The sequence below is a fragment of the Rhinoderma darwinii genome, chromosome 2 (genome assembly GCF_050947455.1).
Source record: "Rhinoderma darwinii isolate aRhiDar2 chromosome 2, aRhiDar2.hap1, whole genome shotgun sequence".
Lineage (NCBI taxonomy): Eukaryota > Metazoa > Chordata > Amphibia > Anura > Rhinodermatidae > Rhinoderma > Rhinoderma darwinii.
Window position 1 is genome coordinate 391,229,676 of NC_134688.1, and position 23,907 is coordinate 391,253,582.

Consider the following 23,907-nt stretch of genomic DNA (forward strand, 5'->3'; position numbering starts at 1 on the left):
AACCTGGTAAGAGGTTTGCCATCTGCATGGGCTAGGAACTGGGCCCCGGGCAACCTGGCCCGCGCGTATTGTGTAATGGCTTGTACTGGGCAAGCCGGCCCAGGTACCGGCCGCAGAGAAATCCAACAACCCTTCCCAAACGTATCTGTCTTGGACCTCCGTATGCGGAAACGGACGCCGGCACTAGCAAACACCACGTCGTCAGCCAGCAGGCCCCCCGGGCGGGTGGCCGCCATGGCTACCAATTCGGAAATGCGTAGGGCACCGAAAAAGGCCAATGCAAACGCCGCAGTGAGCAACTTAACTTCAAAGGGAGAAGAACAGACGACGGGCAACTCCTGTAACAGTTTTATTAGAATTGGGTAAGAGACCGGGCGCCTCGACTCGCGCCTGACCGCGGACTTCTTCCATCCCTTTAACGCCTGTGTTATGAAAAAGGACTTGGTAACATCCGGCCACGCGCGCAATTTAAAAAAAGAAGGCCAAACCTGAGAGTCGCCGCTGCGCTATCGCACCCGAAACCCCTTGCTGTAATAATTTAGAAAAGTATGACAACACGTAAGAGCTAAGATTAGCCGCGTCCGGCCCCAAGGGGCGCTCACCCACCACCTCCAGCCACTCGTTCCACGCCTTACCATATGCCGCCCAAGTGGATGGTGCGAGCGATGCTCTCACAAGGGGGGTCAACTGAAGTCCATCATCTTCCACAACGAGTCCGGGCAGCTGGCCCCTGCCAAGTCCGCCTGTGGGCAAAGTGAACGGAACGCCTGCCAATTAAAACGCGACAAAGCATCAGCAACTTTATTACAAATACCGGGAATATGCCTGGACCTGAAATTGATGTTGTGTTGGAGGCATCTTAAAACTAGACGCCTGAGCAACACAACCACCGGGGGGGAAGAAGAGGTTAAGTGATTCACAGCATGAACAACACTAGCGTTATCTGACCAGAATACCACTGATGAATTAGCCATTCTCTCACCCCACAGCTCAACCGCAACTATGATAGGAAATATTTCGCGGAGCGTCAAATTTCTGCACCAGCCCCGATCACGCCACACTGGAGGCCAGGGAGAAGCACACCCAGATGAACCGAGAATGGCGCCAAAACCAGCACAACCAGCGGCGTCAGTGAACAACTGAATCTCGTGGCTGGATACCGGGGGGCTACGCCAGCACGTTCGCCCGTTATAATGAGCTATGAAATTGACCCACACCTGTAAATCACTCCTCAGCCCTGCAGTAATGCGCACATGGTGTGTAGGGGACCGAGCCCCAACCGTGGCTAACGACAAACAACGCGAGAAAATACGGCCCATGGGCATGATCCTACTTGCAAACACCAACAAACCCAATAATGACTGAACCTGCCATAGCTGCAACTTTTTGGCCGCTATGGCCGCGGACAGGTGAGACCTCAATTTTGAGCCCTTGTCCGCTGGCAAACGGAACACCATCTGCACCGAATCAATCTCGATTCCCAGGAAAGACAAAACCGTAGTAGGTCCCTCCAGTCTTTTCCTCCGAAAGGGGAACGCCGAATCGCCCCGATATACTGCGAAACGAATCAAGCAACGATTGGCAACGTGTCGAACTGGCGGGGCATACGAAAAGAAAATCGTCTAAGTAGTGTGTAGTGTACTTACAACCCGTAACGTCTCTCAAAACCCACTCTAGGAAAGAACTAAAAACCTCGAAATAATAACAGAAAATGGAGCATCCCATAGGTAGGCACATATCATAAAACACTTGTCCTTGCAACTGGCAGCCGAGTAAGTGATAACAATCAGGGTGGACAGGCAGCAATCTGAACGCGGATTCCACGTCGGATTTTGCCATGAGAGCACCCTGGCCCGCCTGGCATACGAATTCAACTGCCCTATCAAAAGATACATAGGAGACAGCCGCTAGGTCCTTATCTATACCGTCGTTAACCGAACGCCCCTTGGGGTATGACAAGTGGTGTATTAGACGGAATTTGCCGGGATCCTTCTTGGGAACTACGCCTAAAGGGGAAACCCGTAAGTTAGGGAATGGTAAGACCGAGAAGGGGCCAGCCATCCGGCCCAACTCCACCTCTTTGTCCACCTTGGCCCTGACGACCTCCGGGAACTCGGACGCCGATTTTTAAATTTCCCGAAAAAAGGGGCGCCGGGTTGAAAACGAAAGGAATAAAGAAACCAAATGAAAAACCCGTCCTAAGCAGGGCGGCTTCCCCCATCTTGGGGTACCAGTCTAGCCATGGCAACATCTCTAACACGCGGATTGGGATCCTCGATCCTACCCGTACTATTGGGACGTGGGCCTTGAGCGCTCCGCCGATTGCACGGCTGGGTGGGCGGCGCCGCAGGATGAGCATTCGTGCTTAAATTTGCAGGAAGCGTAAAATTTACAGTGTCCCTCATTGAAAAGCCAGCAGGACCCGTTGCGCTTACTGTTGAGGGTCCCAGCCCCCGCGGCTGCAAATGCTGGTGGGGAAGGGGCCCCGGGCTGAAAGGGGCGTTGTGACATCATAAGTCTGAGCCACACATCCGTTGCCTTAGTGTCCCAACCCACTTCCGGTTTTTGTGACATGCGCCTGCGAAACTCCTCATCATAACGCCACCAGGCCGTACCCCCATGAGACTTATACGCACTAAAAACCGTATCTAAATACACGAAAAGCTGGAATGATTTTTCCGGGTTATTCTGGGAAGCTACGCATCCTAACACCGCAAACGCCTGTACCCAATTAAAAGTTCTCGCTACTTTGGGCTTGGTCGGGACCCCTCTTTCAAAACGACGTTCCCTGTCGACGGTAGCCGAGTCCACAGACACCAGGGACCAAATATCCACGTACTCATTACGCGCTATTTTTTCCCCGGGTATCATCAGATAAATGGGCTCCAAGGGGGGGAATCTCGCAAAAATATGTATCCCTGAAGGCGGGTAAGGAAGGGCCGGTCATAGACGTAGACGCTTCCACTAGCGTTTTTGGTACCTCCAGCGGTGCCGGGGTGGGGAGGGCGTTCGCCCCACCCGCCAACAGGGATCGCAACACATTCACAATTTCAACATCCGATGTGGCCCCCGAACCCAAGCCCGAAGGCAATCATACTCACTGCGTCCAGAAGCTGGCGCTGGGACCAGAGCCGTTGAAGGCGGGGGAGGGGCAGGTGCAGAGGATGCTACTGGCACCTCTCCCATCCTTGCGCTCGCGGACCTTCGGCGACCGGATGCCCGTGTGCTATGGCGACGCCCGTCATGGCTGCGGCGCCTGCCTTGATGGGACGACCCAGTGCAAGAGCTCGACGATCCAGAACTTGAGGATGAAGGAGTCCGTCTAGGTCTCGATCGCCGCCTGCTGCGCCTGGAGGAGCGGCGTCTGGAAGACCGCCGTGAGCGGGATCGCCAAGTCCTGTTGGTGCCCCTTGAGCTGACTGACGACGCCCGCTCAATAACGTCCGTAGCCGCAAGACTAGGACCCCCGGCAGTAGGAACGACCAGTGCATCCACAGTAATCGTGGGAAGAGGCGGCGGTAGTGGTGCCGGTTGCGTCACTCCTGGCGGATCCTGCCCGCAGTGAAAGAAGTCCTCCTCACTGTCACCTACTGAATCGCTGTCCGCCACATCCAATGGGGGGGGTGACTTTTCATGCCACCCTCCCGTAGCAGCGCTAGGTGGGATGTGCTGCGGGACTGACCCTCTGGTGCTGCTTCTAGTTCCCATCCCACGACCTGTTGGAAGGAGTCGCTGCCGGATTAGCCTGTGTACACACCAGTGGCGGCCGTGCTGCTGCCCTAGGCCGAGCCCTTCCCAGTCCAGTGGAAGTAGCCGGGCCTGGAGACGGGGGGATCACGTCCTCCTGCCGGTCTTTCGATAGCTGCTGCGCGGGACCTAACTGTGCCTGCGCCACCCGACTAGGGGCCTCTGCCCGAACTCGCTGGGTACCGGAGGGGGACAACCGCACTGGCGGCCTAGAGCGACGCCCAGAACGCCTCACGGGGAGCTGACTGCTTCCAGGAAGTTCGGGTGCCACAGTCTCGTCTAACAGAGACTGCAGCCATACCGAACCCTCACTATTCAGGCGAAAGCGGATAAGTTCCTCTAACTCTTGCCGGTTCGTGTTCCCGAGGTAAGTTTACTCACCACCGTGGACAAGCAAACGGCCAGAAGAGGAAGATGGCCGCCAGTGGCGGATTAAGAAGACCATGGGCCCTGGGCTGTTACCCAAACTTGGGCCCTCCTTCCTCACCGCCGCCCTGCCGCACCGTAACTATTTTTAACACTACTTTTTGGGGCAAGCATTAACAGTGTTACGATTTCCCTTGTCACAGGGCTGTGTCCCTACATACTGACAGTATCACACTGTGCTAGGACACATCCTCCTGACAAGGGGAATTGTCTATCAGTCCTGGACTGCAGAAAGACTTTTTGTGAAATACAAGGATTTCCTATAATAAACATGTCAGGAGAGGTGACAGATTCTCTATAAATCTAGTGACTCACAGGTGACGACGTAGTTTTTTTCCTCTTCTCCATCCAGTCCAGACTTCATGACGACTTTTCCCGGCCATGACCCATTTCTGCAGAATTTGCCACTCAGATGTCTTTGGCTCCTCACTTTTCCAACATTTCCACACCTATAAACAAAGATAATATTATCATGGTGCCACATACTGTGCCCCTAAATATAATAGCACCAAACACTGCGCCCCTGAATAAAATAGTACAAACACTGTGCCCCTAAATATTATAGCACCATAGCCTGCGCCCCTGAATATAATTGTGCCAAACACTGTAGATAGCACCACACACAGCCCCCTGTAAATAGCGCTACACAGTCCTCCCCCCTCTGTAAATAGCGTCACATAGCCCTCCCCCTCTTGTATATAGTGCTACACAGCAATCCCCCCTTGTATATTGTGCTACACAGCGTCTCCCCCCTTGGACCTGCAGCTCTTGTAATTGCTCAGTATAATGTCCCCCATAGCTGCCCCCACAGTATATTGCCACCCATAGCTGCCCCCACAGTATAATGCCCCATAGATGTGACACAGTATAATGCCCCATAGCTGACACAGTATAATGCCCCATAGAGGACATAGTATAATGCCCCATAGCTGACACAGCATAATGCCCCATAGCTGACACAGCATAATGCCCCATATGTACGTACCTAATAAAAAAAGAAAACATAATTGCTTACCTATCCCGGTTCCCACGTGGGGGATGCGATGCTTCTCCTCCTCTGCACTGTGCTGTGAGTGACTCCGTGCAGACAGGCGCGATGACGTCACTACATCGCGCCTGCCCGCACCGAGCCGCTCACGGCAGAGTGAATGCTGGAGCGAGGCTCCAGCATTCAACCCAACTGAATCTGCGTCCTGCGGATGCAGATTCAGTCGGAAGCAGGCAGCGCTGCATAGTTTTCTAAGTTTGTGTGCGGTTCGGGCCGCGATGGGCCCCCTGGCAGCCTCGGGCCCCGGGCGACCGCCCGAAACGCCCACATTATAATCCGCCATTGATGGCCGCCCTCCGCTGACTTAAAGGAACAGTGTCATCACAAATTTATTTTTCATATGTTAAAGATGTTAGTGCTTTATTAAAAACGTTTATATTTATTTGTGTGTTTTGTGTTTTACTTTTTCTTATTTTTACACTTTTTCTTCCCTATGGGGGCTGCCATTTTTTGTTCCATTTCTGTATGTGTCGATTAACGACACATACAGACATGGAATACGGCAGCCACAGTCCCATAGGGACTGCGAACGGCTCCCGTCCCATCCACTTCTGTGTACGCCGTCTGTGTGGGAACTGCGCATGCGCCGCTCCCACACAGTCCAATTTGAAATTGGCGCCGTCCGGCGCCATTTTCCTGTGGACCGGAAGTCGCGGCCGGACAGTAAGATTACTACTTCCGGTCGCGGCTTCCGGACTTGTTCACTTGGACCAGCGGCAGCAGACGGAGTGGACGGGCCAGAGGGAGCCGCGGCGGCAGGAGCAGGTAAGAGATTTCAATGTATGTTCGTGTTTGTGTACGTTTACTATTGTATGTTAACCTTCTACACTGTGTGTTAGCTCAAAAAATGGCGACACACAGTGTAGGAGGTTAGACCGTTCAAACCCCTCGTTTATCCCGGCACTAGCCAGGATAAAGGAGGGGGGGATGCTGAGAGCTCACTAGAGCGAGGGCTTTTTACCCAATTTTGCAGCATAAAGCAATGTGGTTGCTTTACCACATGCAATGCTGCAATTTTGGGAATAGCTCCATCTAGTGACCAGCAATGGGAAATATTATAAATTAGAATTAATTTATAATATTTCCTGACTCGTGAAAAAAATAAAAAAAATTTGAACAATGTTTAATCACCTACACACTAAATGTTTAATTAAAAAAAAACAAACATGTTTTTCTGGCAACACATTCCCTTTAAGAACCCTTGCCTCGCTGCAGAACAACTGTCCCGTACTGTAATCATGTTTTCAGTACGGGACAGTAGTTCCACAGAGAGGCAGGGACTCCTAGCATCGTACATAACTATGATGCTAGGAGTCCGGCTCCCTGCAGTGTGTTCGGTCCGGGACTTGCGGCCGAAATACGTTCCGTCCGTTACGGACGGAACATGCTTGTGTGAACCCAGCCTAAAGCTTGCCACAGCTGGACTCTGGAGCAATGGAAACCTGTGATTGGGGGTGATGGATCCTACTTCACTATCTGGTAGTCTGATGAACAAATCTGGGTTTGGTGGATGCTAGGAGAACGCTGCCTACCAGAATACATACTGCCTACTGCAACATTTAGTGGAGAACTGATAATAGTCTGGGCTGTCTTTCAGTGTTTTGCCCCTTATTTCTAGTGAAGGGTCACTTTAAAGGGAATGTGTTGCCAGCAAAACATGTTTTTTTTTTTTTTAGTTAAACAATTAGTGTGTAGGTGATTAAACATTGTTCTAATTTTATTTATCTTTTCCACGAGTCAGGAAATATTATAAATTGGATTCAATTTATAATATTTCCCAGCACTGGTCACTAGATGGAGCAATTCCCAAAATTGCAGCATTGCATGTGGTAAAGCAACCACATTGCTTTATGCTGCAAAATTGGGAAAAAATCCCTCGCTCTAGTGAGCTCTCAGAATCCCCCCCTCCTTTATCCTGGCTAGTGCCGGGAGAAACGAGGGGTTTGAACGGTCTAACCTCCTACACTGTGTGTCGCCATTTTTTGAGCTAACACACAGTGTAGAAGGTTTACATACACTAGTAAAACACACTGAAACATGCACATACATAGAAATCACTTACCTGCTCCAGTCGCCGCCGCTCCCTCCGGTCCGTCCACTCCGTCTGCTGCCGCTGCTCCATGTGCACAAGTCCGGAAGCCGCGACCGGAAGTAGTAATCTTACTGCCCGGCCGCGACTTCCGGTCCACAGGAAAATGGCGCCGGACGGCGCGCATTTCAAATCAGACTGTGTGGGAGCGGCGCATGCGCCGTTCCCACACACACGGCGTACACCAAAGTGGATGGAACAGGCCCCGTTCGCAGTCCCTATGGGACTGGAGCTGCCGTATTCCATGTCTGTATGTGTCGTTAATCGACACATACAGAAATGGAAAAAAAATGGCAGCCCCCATAGGGAAGAAAGTGTAAAAATAGAAAAAAGTAACACACAAACACACAAATGAATCCAAACGTTTTTAATAAAACCCTAACATAAAACTGATATTAAAAAAAAAATTTTGGTGACACTGTTCCTTTAATGCTACGTTAAGACACTTTAGACAATTGTATGCTTTCTACCTTGTGGCAACAGTTTGGGGGAAGATCCTTGCCTGTTCCAGCATGACTGCCCCAGTGCACAAAGCAAGGTCCATAAAGACATGGTTTGACGAGTTTGGGGTGGAGGAACTCTAGTGGCCTGCACAGAGCCCTGACCTGAACCCCATCAAATACCTTTGGGTATAAGGGGGATGCAGGTTGCGAGCCAGACCTTCTCATCCAACATCAGTGCCTGACTACACAAAAAGGGGGCCCAACTCTATATTAATTTCTATGGTTTTAGAATCGGATGCCCAGCAAGATCATATGGGTGTGATAGTCAGGTGTCCACTATGTTTAAGGCAAACTTAAAAGAAAGCCGAGGCTTTGGCAAACTTTATATTTAATTATGTAAAGTATCCCCAAAAAATCATTACATTTTTGTCCACTAAATCCTTGACCTTTTATTAAGGCACTGAGCTATATTTTATTTTATTATTTTCTATTTTTGCATATCTGCTTTAAAAAAAAAAACACCTGTACTTCACATTTCTGTAAGTTATGTGCATTGTATATCAGAAGAGTGCTATGTTGTGATGAGATATGAATTGTTATAATGTTATGTTAGGTATGGATTCGTGTGGTGGAGCTCGTACTATAAAGTGGCTTGGAGCATCTGGTGGACTCCCAACTAATGAGACTACATTTGCCTCCATACTGCAGAAACAAGGCTATTCTACTGGAATTCTAGGTACTATGTTTGTCCTACTTTTTCCATACAGTTTCAACCCTCATTCTGTTTGTCCACATTTCTCTGCCATCTAAAGGAATATACAGTACTAGAAGACCTGCATGTTCTCTGAATAGCCATGATGAAACTGGAGACTGTCAACACAAATGTATGCTTATTTTGTGAACGAGTTCTTTATGATGTCTTGGCACCAAGAATTACAGCCTGGGATCCTGCTTGAGGTCCAAAAATTATAATCCTTATATATTGTAAATTTATTGCCAAGACATGACTCTAACCACACAATATGACATTTCCAGTTTTCTGGAGCTCACTTGTCAGCTTTACTATATAGACTGAATTGAAGGTGGGCAAGTTAATGACCGTTCTACTGTACTGCTGGAGGCCTAGGTAAGGCAGGGTAGCAACACTAGCCACACATGGCATTGTATGCATCTCTTCTGCCACTCCCTGCTCTCTGTGGGAAGGTGCTGTTCTCTATCTTTTCCTGGAGACTGATATTTCTTTGACAATTGTCTTACATTCATTGCCACTACCATAAAGCACTCATATTCTGCTGTACTCCCTTCACTGACCATATAGGACAGAAGCATGTGTCTATTCTATGGCCACCTCCGGAAAGTTTTTAACCCCCTGCCATATTTAATTTTTAAATGTAACTTTTTTTCTTTTTAAATTTTTCCAGTCTCCCTTCAAAAGCCATACTTTTTTTTTTTTTTTTACTTCTATCAACATAGCCATATGGGGGCTTGTTTTTGCGTGACGAGTTGTATTTTTGAGTGGTACCATTTATTGTACCACGTAATGTATTGAGAAATTTTACAAACAAATTTTGTAGGGTGAAATTGAAGAAAAACGCAATTCCGCCATTAGGTTTTCTAATTAATGAAGCTGAAACCTCTAAATATGTATATAAATAAAATATTCCACTAATAGAGGTTATCCAGTGGAATAAAATTGATGACCTATCCTCAAAATAGGCCATCCATATCTGATCGGTGGGTGTCCGACACTCGACATCCCCTGCTGATCATCTGTTTGAAGGGGTCACGCCGCTCCAGCGAGTACTTCTTCCCCTTCATTTCTTACATAGCTCAGCACTTATGAACACTGACACATTTGTAGTGGCGGTGCACAGTATTAGTGTCCTCCCATTCACTTCTTACCCGAATGAGAGGAAGCTGTAAAACTGTGCACCGCCACTTCGAATGTGTTTTGGAATTGTGCAGGATAGACCAATTTATTTTATTTTTTTTCCACCGGATAACCCTTTTAAGAAACTTTGCAATGCTGTGTATTTTGGCATAGAACAGTAGCCCCTCCATCTCAATAGACTCCCTAAACATTCCCATAAGGCTTTGAAACAAGTCTCGGGTTATCCTTGTCTATTGTGTTCCTGCTTTTACTAAAGTGTACTTTTTCTTTATTCAGGCAAATGGCACCTTGGGGTGAATTGTGAATCTCTTAATGATTTTTGTCATCATCCTCTTAGCCATGGCTTTGATTATTTTTATGGTATGCCGTTTACCCTCTTCCACGAGTGCCAATCCGAAGGATTGCTGGAAATCGATGACGCTTTTCGAGCACAACTGACACTTATTACTCAGCTTATAGCTCTTGCTGTGATGACGTTAGTGATTGTTAGATACAGTAACATGCTCGCCATTAACAGGAATGTCATTTTCTACAGTGCACTTTTTGGCATCTTATTTTTTATCACATGGTACTTGAAGTATGGTTTTATACAATATTGGAGCTGCATAATTATGAGAAATCATGAAATCATTGAGCAACCAATGAAGGTGGAAAGAACGGCATCTCAGATACTTAGAGAGGCACATCAGTTTATTGATAGGTATGCAAGCTTGACTTTTATTCTGTAATAAAATAGTTGCCACGCATGAATGTTGTGATAGAAGACAACATTGGTTGTGACCAGTGTGTTTAGTTCCTTTTCCCTAATGTGCAGATCCCTGGTTCTCAGACATCTTGATATTATTCCAAACAAAATTTATCCGATATAATATATAATCACATAGTGTCAAGATTTTCTAGTTAAAAAAACAAACACTAGTGTGTGCGCTCTATAGAGTAATATCGTTTGAGCACTAGGAAGGGGAAATCCATCCAAATGCGATCTTCTGACTTGTAGATATGTCAGAACACCGACCTCACAAAACAAAAAGCATACCAAACCCATTCAGTCCTGCTGAAACCTTTTCAGCACTCAAATCTCTACATGCATGTCAATGTACGTCAATGGAATTTCCTTAGAATGTTGTCAGATTTCAAGTAACTAGAACCTAAGTCCCTGTTCACACAGTTTTGTGGCATGGAAACCGTGCCATAAAAAGGCAGAAACACCTCCCATTAATTTCAATGGGAGGTGGAGGCTTTTTTTTTTTTTTTTTTTTCACGCTCGTGGAAAAAAAAACATGCCCTTCGGGGTTTGACTCTGACCTCCCATTGACATCAATGAGAGGCAGAAAACATGGTTTCCGCTGCATTTTTTGCCCGTGGCGCTCAATGGCCGCAGCCGAAAAACAGTGAAAAACTCTGCAAAGGGTATGTGCACACACACTAATTACGTCCGTAATTGACGGACGTATTTCGGCCGCAAGTACCGGACCGAACACCGTGCAGGGAGCCGGGCTCCTAGCATCATACTTATGTACGATGCTAGGAGTCCCTGCCTCTCCGTGGAACTACTGTCTCGTACTGAAAACATGATTACAGTACGTGACAGTTGTCCTGCAGCGAGGCAGGGACTCCTAGCATCGTACATAACTATGATGCTAGGAGCCCGGCTCCCTGCACTGAGTTCGGTCCACTACTTGCGGCCGAAATACGTCCGTCAATTACGGACGTAATTAGTGTGTGTGCACATACCCAATTAGTGCAGGCAGGTCAAAATCTGACTCAAAATTCCAGCATGAATTTTGAGGCATTTTTCCACCTGCAAAAAAAAACTCTGTATGAACAGGGCCTAAGAAATGGATCAAGGGCACTCTTTAGAAAGTTGCAACCCCCTTCCTTCCAGAAATCACTTTTGGTCTTTTCTCACAAATTCCCACAATGTGATCCTCTGACGTTTACGTATGACACGTCAGCAAATCAGTTTTGGCTGGATTTCTATATGAACAGGAATCTACTTACCTTGATACTTGGTGTTGTCCTGAGATAGTGCAGGACTGGAATGAATCCGCAAACTCTACTGCCCATAAACAAAACCTTACAGTGCTAATGATAGATGCAGTGTCCGCATCACACATACAAATCAAGATTAATGCTTTCATTTTAATTATTGTTGTAGTTATGTAATGCATTTTCCTTTTATTTTTTTTTTTTTAGAAATAAGAATGCCCCTTTTCTGCTCATCGTTTCATTCCTCCATGTTCACACACCATTGGTAACCACAAAAGCATTTAGTGGAAAAAGCAAGCATGGGCTCTATGGGGATAATGTTGAAGAAATGGACTTTATGGTTGGTAAGTCATAGATACAATGTTTCTTTTCACATGTTAGTAATGCTGTAGTCTAATCCAACCAAATTGGATAATTATTGTGTTTTAACTTGAAATGATAGGTTCTTCTTAGGATGCCCATACACGCTGCGGTAACGGCATATGGTTTACCAGGAATTGCCTCAGTTTCTCTACAAGCATTTGGGAAGCACGTGGTTTGCTTGTGCCACTCCTCAACTCTCAACGAAACTTTGCAGCAATTACTGGGGCCCTGGCTGCATCGTGTGCAGGCCCCCTTACTCTCAGGGTACGTGCGCACACACACTAATTACGTCCGTAATTGACGGACGTATTTCGGCCGCAAGTACCGGACCGAACACAGTGCAGGGAGCCGGGCTCCTAGCATCATACTTATGTACGATACTAGGAGTCCCTGCCTCGCTGCAGGACAACTGTCCCGTACTGAAAACATGATTACAGTACGGGACAGTAGTTCCACGGAGAGGCAGGGGCTCCTAGCGTCGTACATAACTATGACGCTAGGAGCCCGGCTCCCTGCACGGTGTTCGGTCCGGGACTTGCGGCCGAAATACGTCCGTCAATTACGGTCGTAATTAGTGTGTGTGCACATACCCTTATGTGTTTTTAATAACTATGTTAATGTATAATTTGTTGACTTATGATCTTTGCAGATTAAGAGCTCATTCACGTGGAAAATCCACGTGCACCGAGCCTTAACCCAGTGGCGGACACAGACTGCAAAAGGCCCCTGTGCAGATAATGTGCCAGGGCCCCCCCCCCCCCCACCCCGCAAACTTCTCATGGCCGACGGTCCGCTTTCAGCTGCATCGCTGGGTCTCCTAAGTGACCCAACAATGCAGCACTAGCAGCCGGGGCGTCACTAAGGCTGGGTTCACACACACACTATTTACGGACGTAATTTGGGCGTTTTAGCATTGAATTACATCCGAAAATGCGGCTCAAAAGCGTCGGAAAACATCTGCCCATTCATTTGAATGGGTCTTACGATGTTCTGTGCCGATGGTCATTTTTTTTTACGCGCCGCTGTCGAAAGGCGGCGCGTAAAAAACTGCCTGTCACTTCTTCAGATGTAAATGGAGCCGTTTTCCATGGACTCCATGGAAAACCAGCTTCAATTACTTCCGTAGTGGACGCAGCAAAAGACGCCTGCACATGCCATTACGGCTGAAATTACGGTGCTGTTTTCTCCTGAAAACAGCACAGTAATTTCAGCCGTAACAGACGCTGCCGTGTGAACATACCCTCAGGGCTTAAAATGTCCGGGAAATAGCCCCAATACATATGTGTCCGCCCCAAAAAAAAGTGTGTGTATAGGAGACAGCATAGCATATCTATAGCACTACGACCCTATAAACTATGGATAGGATTAGATACAGTGGCTGAGCAGACAGTATCACACATGATAGGATTAGATACAGTGGCTCAGAAGGCAGTATCACACATGATAGGATTAGATACACAGCTCAGCAGACAGTATCACACATGATAGGATTAGATACAGTGGCCCAGCAGACAGTATCACACATGATAGGATTAGATACAGTGGCTCAGCAGACAGTACCACACATGATAGGATTAGATACAGTGGCTCAGCAGACAGTACCACACATGATAGGATTAGATACAGTGGCTCAGCAGACAGTATCACACATGATAGGATTAGATACAGTGGCTCAGCAGACAGTACCACACATTATAGGATTAGATACAGTGGCTCAGCAGACAGTATCACACATGATAGGATTAGATACAGTGGCTCAGCAGACAGTATCACACATGATCGGATTAGATATAGGGCCCAGCACAGTATCATACATGATTGGATTAGATACACAGCTCAGCAGACTGTATCACACATGATAGGATTAGATACAGGGCCCAGCTCGCTGACATTGCGGCTCCAGCGCTGGACCCAGGAAAGGTAAGAATAATAATTTTGCTTCTTTATGTGTTACTGATTATTTTTGTGTGTTTGTGTTTTTTTTACAGGTTCGGTTGTTGGACTTCGGATACGAGGACTTCAATGACGGCGTTTTTTTTATTCTCAATAAAATGGTTAATGAGGGTTGTGTTTTTATTTCAATAAAAAAAATTTCTATGTGCTTGTATCTTTTTAAACTTTATTATCACCGCCTTAGTAATGGCCGCTGGCTGATTGACAACCTCCATTACTAAGGCGAGGCTTAATGTTAGCCGGTGCAGAGTCTACACTAACCCCCATTATTACCCCGGTACCCACCGCCACCAGGGGTACTGGGAAGAGCCGGGTACAAACCAGTACCCGACCAGCTGTAGTGACGGGCAGGCACCGGGGTGGCCGCAGGCTGGTAGTATTAGGCTGGGGAAGGCCAAAAACAGTGGCCCTTCCCACCCTTGTAATGCTGCCTGCTGCTGCTGTGTTGTATCTGGCTGGTTATGAAAATTGGGGGGGACCCGACATCGTTCTTTCCAATTATTTTTTAAATGACGTGGCGTCCCCCCCATTTTCATAACCAGCCAGATACAATAAAGCAGCAGCAGCCTAGCATCACCAGGGTAGGAAGGGCCACTGTATCTGGCCTTTCCCCTCCTGATAATACCAGCCTGCGGCCACCCCAGTGGCCGACCATCACTACAGATGGTCAGGTACTGGATCGTACCCGGCTCTTCCCAGCACCCCTGGTGGCGGTGGGTACCGGGGTAATAAAGGGGGTTAGTGTTAGCCTCTGCACCGGCTAACACTAAGCCCTGCCTTAGCAATGGATGCTGTCAATCAGCCGGCGGCCATTACTAAGGCGGTAGTAATATAGTTTAAAAAAAACCACAAAGACATAGAAAAAATATTTTATTGAAATAAAAAAAAAAAACACAACCCTCATTAACCATTTTATTAATAAAAAAAAAAGCTGTCATCGAAGTAGTCCTGGAATCCGCCGTAGTCCAACGACCGAACCTGTAAGAAAACACACAAAAAATGATTAGTAACACATGTGTTAGGGTATGTGCACACACACTAATTACGTCCGGAATTGACGGACGTATTTCGGCCGCAAGTACCGGACCGAACACACTGCAGGGAGCCGGGCTCCTAGCATCATAGTTATGTACGACGCTAGGAGTCCCTGCCTCGCTGCCGGACAACTGTCCGGTACTGAAAACATGATTACAGTACAGGACAGTTGTCCCACAGCGAGGCAGGGACTCCTAGCGTCGTACATAAGTACGACGCTAGGAGCCCGGCTCCCTGCAGTGTGTTCGGTCCGGTACTTGCGGCCGAAATACATCCGTCACTTACGGACGTAATTAGTGTCTGTGCACATACCCTAAGGCTTAGATACAGGGCCCATGTGTGATACTGTCTGTGGGACCCTGTATCTAAGCCTACCACAAGGTAGGCTTAGATACAGGGTCCAGCAGACAGTAATCTTATACAGTATAAGATTACTGTGTGCTGGGGCCCTGTATCTAAACCTACAGTGTGGTAGGCTTAGATACAGGGCCCAGCAGACAGGATCACGCATGGGCCATGTATCTAAGCCTACCATGTGATTGGCTTAGATACAGGGCCCAGCAGACAGCATCACACAATCTGTGATCCTGTCTCATGGGCCCCCTAAGCCTGCTACATCGTAGGCTTAGGGGTTGTGCAGTCCCTAAACATTGATGGCCTATCCTCAGGATAGGCCATCAATAGCTGATGTGTCGCCCGGGACCCGCAAATCAGCTGTTTTGAAGGGGCCGCAGCACTCGTACGAGAGCTGCTTCCCCTTCATTTCACTACTCGCCCACACTGTGAATCGCCGAAACCGATTCACAGTGTGACCGGAATGAAGTGACAGGAATGAAGGGGAGCAGCTCTCGTACGAGTGCTGCGGCCCCTTCAAAACAGCTGATTGGCGGGTCCCAGGAGTCGGACCCCGCCAGTCAGGGCTATCTTACCTTCCTCTTCGGCCGCGGCGGGAGTTCTGTCGTCTCGATGCTGTGCGCGGCGCATAGCGCTGTGACGTCATGTGCTGCGCACAGCGCCTGACGTCAGGACCTCCGCTGCGATCCGGAACCAGGAAGGTAAGTAAAGTATGTTACTATAGTAACAGGGGCCCGCGGCCCGAGTTACTATAGTAACTTTTTATTGATGTGGTGCGGGGGGCCGTGGGCCCCCCTGGCTTCGGGGCCCGGTCGCAATTGCGACCGCTGCGACCCCTATAGCTACGCCAGTGGTCCACGGGCCTCTGTCTCAGTCCTCAGCATCGCGCAGCTGAGAACTGAGTCGGCCAGCAGAGGAACGGGCCCCCTTCCCACGCGGGGCCCTTGTGCAGCTGCACCGGCTGCACATGCGGTATGTCCGCCCCTGCCTTAACCGTAACCTACAGGTCTGTATTACTGATTTCTCAAATTTAATGTGTTCCTCTGTAGCAAATCGAAGGTACAGTATCGGCCCATAGCAGGCTATGTGCATTGTTTACAGATCTTCACAAGTCACTGTGGCTAAATTCACACGCTGGGGATTTACAGCAGAAATTGACATTACAATGCATGTGGGGCTAAACCATCATCCACATGTAGTGGAAAAGTTCATGCAGAACTCAGGGCATGCTGCAGATTTTCAAATCCGCAGCATGTCAAATTTGTACATTTTTCCGGCGGATTTTACTCTGCAATAGGGTGAAATTTGCATACAAATCTTTTTGTTGATTTCCAGTGAAATATACAGCAGAAAAAAACATGGCACTCACCACTGTAAGTCTTTCTTTCATGGAATTTAGCAAGTGAGAGAAGAGAAGTCTGACCTGCTTGGTGGAGTTCTCTGGCTTGCCATATTCTGCTTGTATGAAATTTTGAATAGAACAGATTTTTGCTCAGTGGTGAATGCAACGCGAATATTTATTATAATAATAATAAAATTTATTTTTTTTTTTTAATTTTTTTTTTTACCCTCGCTTTCATTTCTAGCTGTCCAGGTGGCAGTATGAGTGAGTTGGGTAGAACACGGTTTTATATACTGTTGCAGATTTATGTCATTTGTTGCCTTTGATTTTATTTTCAGGATCAGTAGTAAACGCTATTGATAATGCAGGATTAAAGAACAACACAATGATCTATTTTGCCTCTGACCATGGAGGACATTTAGAGGTTAGAGATGACAAATTCCAAATTGGGGGATGGAATGGAATTTATCGAGGTGAGTTCTCAGTGTGGTATAATGCAAGCAATATTTGTATGGAAAAACTCACCATGACATTTCAGAAGTTTTAATTTGTGGTGGTCTGGGTGCTAAGTCCCCCACTGGTTGAAGTGAATGGGCCAGAAACACTTAATTGTGCCCCTTCACTTCTGACCGGCTCTCCCCAAAGAGCTTAGTAGATCAGTGTATGGGCTAATTGAACGTCTCTAGCCCGTACACGACAAACCCCACCTCTCATGGGAGGTAATTTTCTTGGGAAAAAGACAATCAGAGCCGAAGGGGCGCAGAACACAATTTGATTAATCCTATGCTCGGCTTCATTGAAGTAAATGGGACTGGGCTGCGATACCAACCACAACCTGTGGTCCAGTAGGGTGCTGTTTACGGGATAGCAGCCAGGTTTTCCTAATCCTGTCTAACCCCCTTTAGTATCACTCATAATGACTGTATACAAATCTTCATACCTTTAAAGAGATTTTCTCATGAACACGTATCGCCTATCCACAGGATAGTGTCTGATCGCTGGGGGCCCCACCAATCACGGGAATTGGGCACCAGTGTCCCCCGTTTGAATGGAGCAGTGGCCAGGCATGCATGCTGCCACTCCTTTTAGCCCTATGGGACTGACTAAGATTGAACTTGACTACCTTTGTCATGCCCATAGAGTTTTTATTGGAGCACAGCGTGCATGCCCGACCGCCGCTACATTCAAACGGTGGACACAGGACCCCCAGCGATCAGACCCTTACCTATTCTGTGGATAGGTAATAACTGTTCATGGGAAAACCCCTTTTAACGTGGGCATTTACAATATGTTTTTGTTATGTAAAATTCTAGGAGGGAAAGGTATGGCTGGCTGGGAAGGTGGTATTCGAGTGCCTGGCATATTCCGGTGGCCCGGCGTGATTCCTCCTGATATAGAAATTAGTGAGCCCACAAGTTTAATGGATATCTATCCAACCGTGGTCTACTTAGGTGGTGGAGAATTGCCTAAAGACAGGTTTGTGTTAGGTCTTGTTCTTTTCCCTGTTTTCTTACTGCTGTTATAACTCTAATGGTAATAAGAATGTAAGAGTAGGTTGCAAGAAGTAAAAAAAAAAAAAAAAAAAAAAAAAAAGCTGGACCCCCTCTAATCAATAAGTGATGGCATGTCCTAGCAATATGCCATCACTTTCTCTAGTCTCATAATACGGAAACTAAACTCTGGCCACATAATGGCCATCTGCAAATGAGGCCCAAGCTTGGTTTTCTGATGCAAAGCTCCAAATCTCCTGCTTTCTGCCAGTTACATGATGGAGTGCGTTTAGAAGTATACTGAAGACTAATTATTGAATTTAATGGAAGCTGAATAAATTCGAAAGCAATAAGCGACACCTAGTGGTGGCTTGAGGCAGCCAGATTTAAAGTGTAGCTAAACGTTTGACAAACTTCTGACATGTCATAGTGACATGTCAGAAGTTTGGATTGGTGGGGGTTCGAGCACTGAGACCCCCACCAATTGCTAGAACGAAGCAGCTGAAGCGCTCGTGTGAGTGCTCAGCCACTTCGTGTCTGTTCGGTTCTTTCCGGAAATAAATGTATCGGTGTATGGACTCAATAGAAAGTCTATGAGCTCGTACTCCGATACATCGGCTTTCCGGAAAAAGGCAGAACACACACGAAGCGGCTGAGTGCTCACACGAACGCTTCAGCTGCTTCATTCTAGCGATTGGTGGGGTGCTCGGACCCCCACCAATCAATTTCTGACGTCACATGACATGTCCGAATTCTTTCAAATGTTTAGCTACACTTTAAAGGCTATGTAAATGTATGAGGGTGTTTTTTTTTTGTTTTTTTTTTTTGTCATACGTAGGACCCGCTGTAACTGAACCAGTGAGGTCCACGGAACTGACTGATTCAGTGAATAGCGCTAGATACAGCTGCTCCGTATAGAGAATACAGAGCTGCTGTATCTTAAAGTAAAAATAATTTTGAATAAAATGTATTTACAAAGTTTACTAACACACACTAATACACTTATTTTTAAAAAAAAACACCTTCAAACGTTTACATGGCCTTTAATACTGTGAAGGGAAGTGGAAATTTGTGGATTCGATAACTTATTCAGGAGTAAAGCATGCAAGAAACTATATAGCTACTTATTTTAAATTCTTCTGTTACATTAGAATAATTGATGGAAGGAACCTGATGCCTCTAGTTACCAAAAAAACAGCACACTCAGAACATGAGTTTCTATTCCATTACTGTGGCACTCTTCTACATGCAGTCCGCTGGCATCAAAAAGAGAGTAAGTGCTTTGTTCTATGTCTGCCATAACATGGTCCAAACAGAATTTTATAGTAGTGTTCTGGTTAACCTCGGTATAGATTGTATGTTCTGCCCATGCGCGTTGGAGGAAATTTATTAGGGCTGATGTTTCATGCGCCAAACGGAACTGTGCTGGAATAAAGTGCGCCACACTTTTTAAGAGGCGGGCGCCTACTATTAACAGGAGTAGATTTACTATAATTGAAGCCAAAAATTGGCGTACATTATAGCGCAAATGTGTCATGCCACGCACCCTTTTCTAAACTTCGCCCCTTTTTGTGTTGAGATGTAAAACTGCAAAAGGTCGCACATTATTGTGCAAATATAGCATGTGCCATAATTTGACTTCTTTATGCCACAAAAGTGCCATGAAGCTAGTGACGTCCGCTTGAGAGTTAATCGTTTGAACGCCACTGAGGACAGAGTTACATGAGGGCGTTCTCTGAACAGCATTTTTGAATATGTTGGCGTTGTGTAATTAGCAATAGTAGTGATTATGTGCATCAGTATCTAGTGTAATTCAGTATAAATTAAAGATAGTTGGACAATATGACCCTCAACTTACAGCATCTAACAGATGCCCTTAGAAAAACAAGCCAGACTTGTTACCCCCTCCCTGAACATTCACTATTGGGCTATATGCAGACGTTGCGTAATTTGGTGCAGAAAAAAACACTAAGACCACAAAGACGCGGGTAAAATCCACAACGAATGGTGCGTTTTTTGATGCATCTTTTATTTGCATTTTTACATTTGATGCAAATTTTGGTGCATTTTTATTTATTTTTTTATAAATGTGTCAGATACAATTCTGCAAGGTAGATTGACGTGCTGCGGATTTTACCGCAAGTCAATTTACGCATGGAAAAATTCAGCAAAGCATAGATGAGATTCCATGTAAACATTAACTTGACACTGTTAGGGCATGGCCACATGTGGCGGATTGCCTCCGCAACTGTCCGCATCAATGCCGCACAGAATCTGCGTTGCAGATTCTGCGGCGGATCTGCCCAAAATGTGCAGTAAATTGATGCGGACTAGCTACTGCGGTAAAAGTGCTTCCCTTCTCTCTATCAGTGCAGGATAGAGAGAAGGGACAGCACTTTCCCTAGTGAAAGTAAAAGAATTTCATACTTACCGGCCGTTGTCTTGGTGACGCGTCCCTCTTTCGGCATCCAGCCCAACCTCCCTGGATGACGCGGCAGTCCATGTGACCGCTGCAGCCTGTGATTGGCTGCAGCTGTCACTTAGACTGAAACGTCATCCTGGGAAGCCGGACTGGAGACAGAAGCAGGGAGTTCTCGGTAAGTATGAACTTCTATTTTTTTTTTACAGGTTGCTGTATATTGATTGGTAGTCACTGTCCAGGGTGCTGAAACAGTTACTGCCGATCGCTTAACTCTTTCAGCACCCTGGACAGTGACTATTTACTGACGTCTCCTAGCAACGCTCCCGTAATTCCGGGAGCTCCATTGACTTCCTCAGTCTGGCTGTAGACCTAGAAATACATAGGTCCAGCCATAATGAAGAAATGTCATGTCAAAAAAGCAAGACGCATCCGCAGCACACATAACATGTGCATGACAGCTGCGGACTTCATTGCGGAATTTAGAATCTCCATTGAAGTCAATGGAGAAATTCCACCATGAGTCCGCAACCAGTCCGCCACTGCTTCGCAACAGACAGAGCATGCTGCGGACACCAAATTCCGCTCCGCAGCCTATGCTCCGCAGCGGAATTTTACGCATCGTCTAAACGAACACTGCTAAATAAAAGTGGAAGTCAATGGACAAACGGCTGTGCTGCGGATTAACGCTGCGGAGTGTCCGCAGCGGAATTCAAGTGAAATTCCGCCACATGTGAACCCAGCCTCACACTGCAGATTTGCCACAAGAAAATCCATTCAGTAAATCTGCAAGTAACATGCATCATGTGCATTAGGCTTTCACAATTTTTTCTTTTATTTTAACGTTTTTGAATGCATGTAAAAAAAAACACCATGCGTATTTAATGGCGGTTTTTTTTTTTTTTGTTTTTTTTACAACCGATTTTGGTGGAGTTTTTAATTCTGTGAAGTCTTGTACATGTGCTTCTCATGTGCCATATAAACACCTGCGTTTTAAACAAATGTCACTAAACCCCCAAAAAAGCTGCAAACCAAAAAGCTCTCAATTTAATATAAACTTTAAAAGTAACATCTGGCTGCAGTGGTTTTGGGCAAAAGAAAAAAGTGCAAAAACGTGAGTAAACGCTACCTTCTATGTAAATTGACCTGCCTGCTCCACACCCCCGGGCCACAGTCATGGCAACTTTACATACTAAAGTGGTATGGATGCAGCTACCTGGGAGTGCAGATTTGTTGTGGATATTCTGTGTGGAAATCCGCAACAAAGTACATTACGATAAATATTATTTGGATTTTAAAAACACTTCATCTGCCCAGGAAATCTGAAAGTCTTCAGTATGCCCTAAAATACATGCAATTTCACATCACGCTTTGTATATCACTTATTTGCCACACTTTCGAATTTTATGTACAAAATGAATGGAAAATGAAATGCTGTATTTAAATTTTATTTTCCTAGGTGGCGCTATTTGGAAAGCTCACTATGTGACTCCAGTCTTTTTCCCAGAAGGCGCAGTGGGATGTTATGATATTTTAATCTGTGCTTGTGTAGGAGACCATGTTGTTCACCATGATCCTCCATTACTATTTGAATTATCATCTGATCCTTCAGAATCCAGCCCCCTTGACCCTCATGTATACCCACAATTTAAGATCATACTAAACCGAATAAAGACGGCGGTGGCAGAACATCAGGAAACAATCAGCGTGGTGCCACTGCAGTTTTCTTTCCTCAATAATTTGTGGAAACCCTGGTTACAGCCCTGCTGTGGGACATTTCCTTTCTGCTGGTGTGACAAAGAAGACCACAATGAAACCGTAATCATTGGATGAATTCTGCCCTGCACTTTGGAGATCTTGGGTTGCAATCGTTGCCATACACTCTTGTTAGAATCTGAGATGTGGTGCAGCTCCAAAATATGTCAGAAATATAGTACAAAATGAAGCCACTATATTTTTGGGAAACTTGATAGACTGAATGGATCATGGAGTCATAAAGCAGTGAAGCAACTCTATTGCTATTCAAATGTTTTCACTATTGATTCCAGTTGCAAGTATTTTGTTTGCTTGTAATTCACCTTCTATAATGTCTAAATACTTGAATTGGAAATGACCTGTTTTGTCTTGGACTATTAAACAAGCGTTCAGACATTGATTATTATTATTGTCAATCACTACTGGCAGTGTTCTATTACATGGTTATGAAATAAAGAGGTCTAGGGCATATGTCCTGCTGGTGATCCTAGTACTACACTGTATACTGCTGGTATTCCCATATGATGTTTTGCACTTCCTGTATATGAAAGCCCATAATGTCGCTTTTAATTAAGGTCCTGGGTACAGCTGCATAGTGCGTTTAAAGGGGTTGCCTGGGTTTTTAAACATTGCTTTTCTAAACCAATTATGGAATACTAAGAAAATAAAGTACTGAATAGGGGACTCACTTCTATTTGATGTCCAGGCATTACGAAGACAGCCCATTGATTTCTATGGGCACTGTGTAATACTCATGGTCCCTCACAAAGTGTAGTTGATCGTTTGGGAGTCACAGAAGTGGAACCAGGGGCGTTGCTAACACCGGGCCTTTGGGGCCCAAGCCCCGGATCTTTGGCCCAGATCCCCGGCAACTGCCACATTTGGGTCGCGGCTTTCCGCATCTGTAAAAGCTACTTTGGTAACTGTGGCCTATGTAATCAAATACACGAGCCTCTGTTACTATAGTGACGAAACATACTTACCCATCTTCCTTCCCAGGCGCAGCAGAAGTCCTGACGTCTTCTCGCATCATGACATCACGACGCTAGATGGCTAACACTTACCCCCACTATTACCCCCAGTACCCACCGCCACCAGGGGTACTGGGCAGAGCTGGGTACAATCCAGTACGCGACCATCTGTAGCGAGGGTCAGGCCCTGGGGTGGCCGCAGGCTGATGTTATTAGGCTGGGAAAGGCCAAAAATAGTGGCTCTTATCCCGGTAATACTTGGCCGCGACTGCCGTGTTGTATCTGGCCGGTTATGAAAATTGTGGAGGACCCCGTACCATTTTTTTTTTTTTAAAGTAAATTGGAAAAAAAACAAACATGCCCCCCCCCCCCATTTTTCATAACTGGCCAGATACAACATAGCAGCAGTAGGCTAGCATTATCAGGGTGGTGAAGGGTCACTGTTTCTGGCCTTTGCCAGCCACCCTGGGTACCGGGGTAATGATGGGGGTTAGTGTTAGCTTCTGCATCGGCTAATGCTAAGCCCCGCCTTGGTAATGGATGCTGTCAGTAAGCCAGGGGCCATTACTAAGGTGGTAGTAATAAAGTTTAG

General features: G+C 46.4%; 1 protein-coding gene across 1 annotated transcript in view; it reads left to right on the forward strand.

The window, feature by feature from the left end:
- Window positions 1-22,744, forward strand: part of LOC142743326 (arylsulfatase H-like) — a 33,564-nt gene extending 10,820 nt beyond the window's left edge. The window contains exons 5-11 of the mRNA XM_075853986.1: window positions 8,367-8,489; window positions 9,921-10,344; window positions 11,841-11,977; window positions 17,019-17,153; window positions 17,994-18,156; window positions 19,322-19,443; window positions 22,049-22,744. Coding sequence (XP_075710101.1) covers window positions 8,367-8,489; window positions 9,921-10,344; window positions 11,841-11,977; window positions 17,019-17,153; window positions 17,994-18,156; window positions 19,322-19,443; window positions 22,049-22,422 — 1,478 coding nt within the window. The 3' untranslated portion in view covers window positions 22,423-22,744. The remainder of the gene's footprint in view (window positions 1-8,366; window positions 8,490-9,920; window positions 10,345-11,840; window positions 11,978-17,018; window positions 17,154-17,993; window positions 18,157-19,321; window positions 19,444-22,048) is intronic.
- Window positions 22,745-23,907: the final 1,163 nt, after the last annotated feature.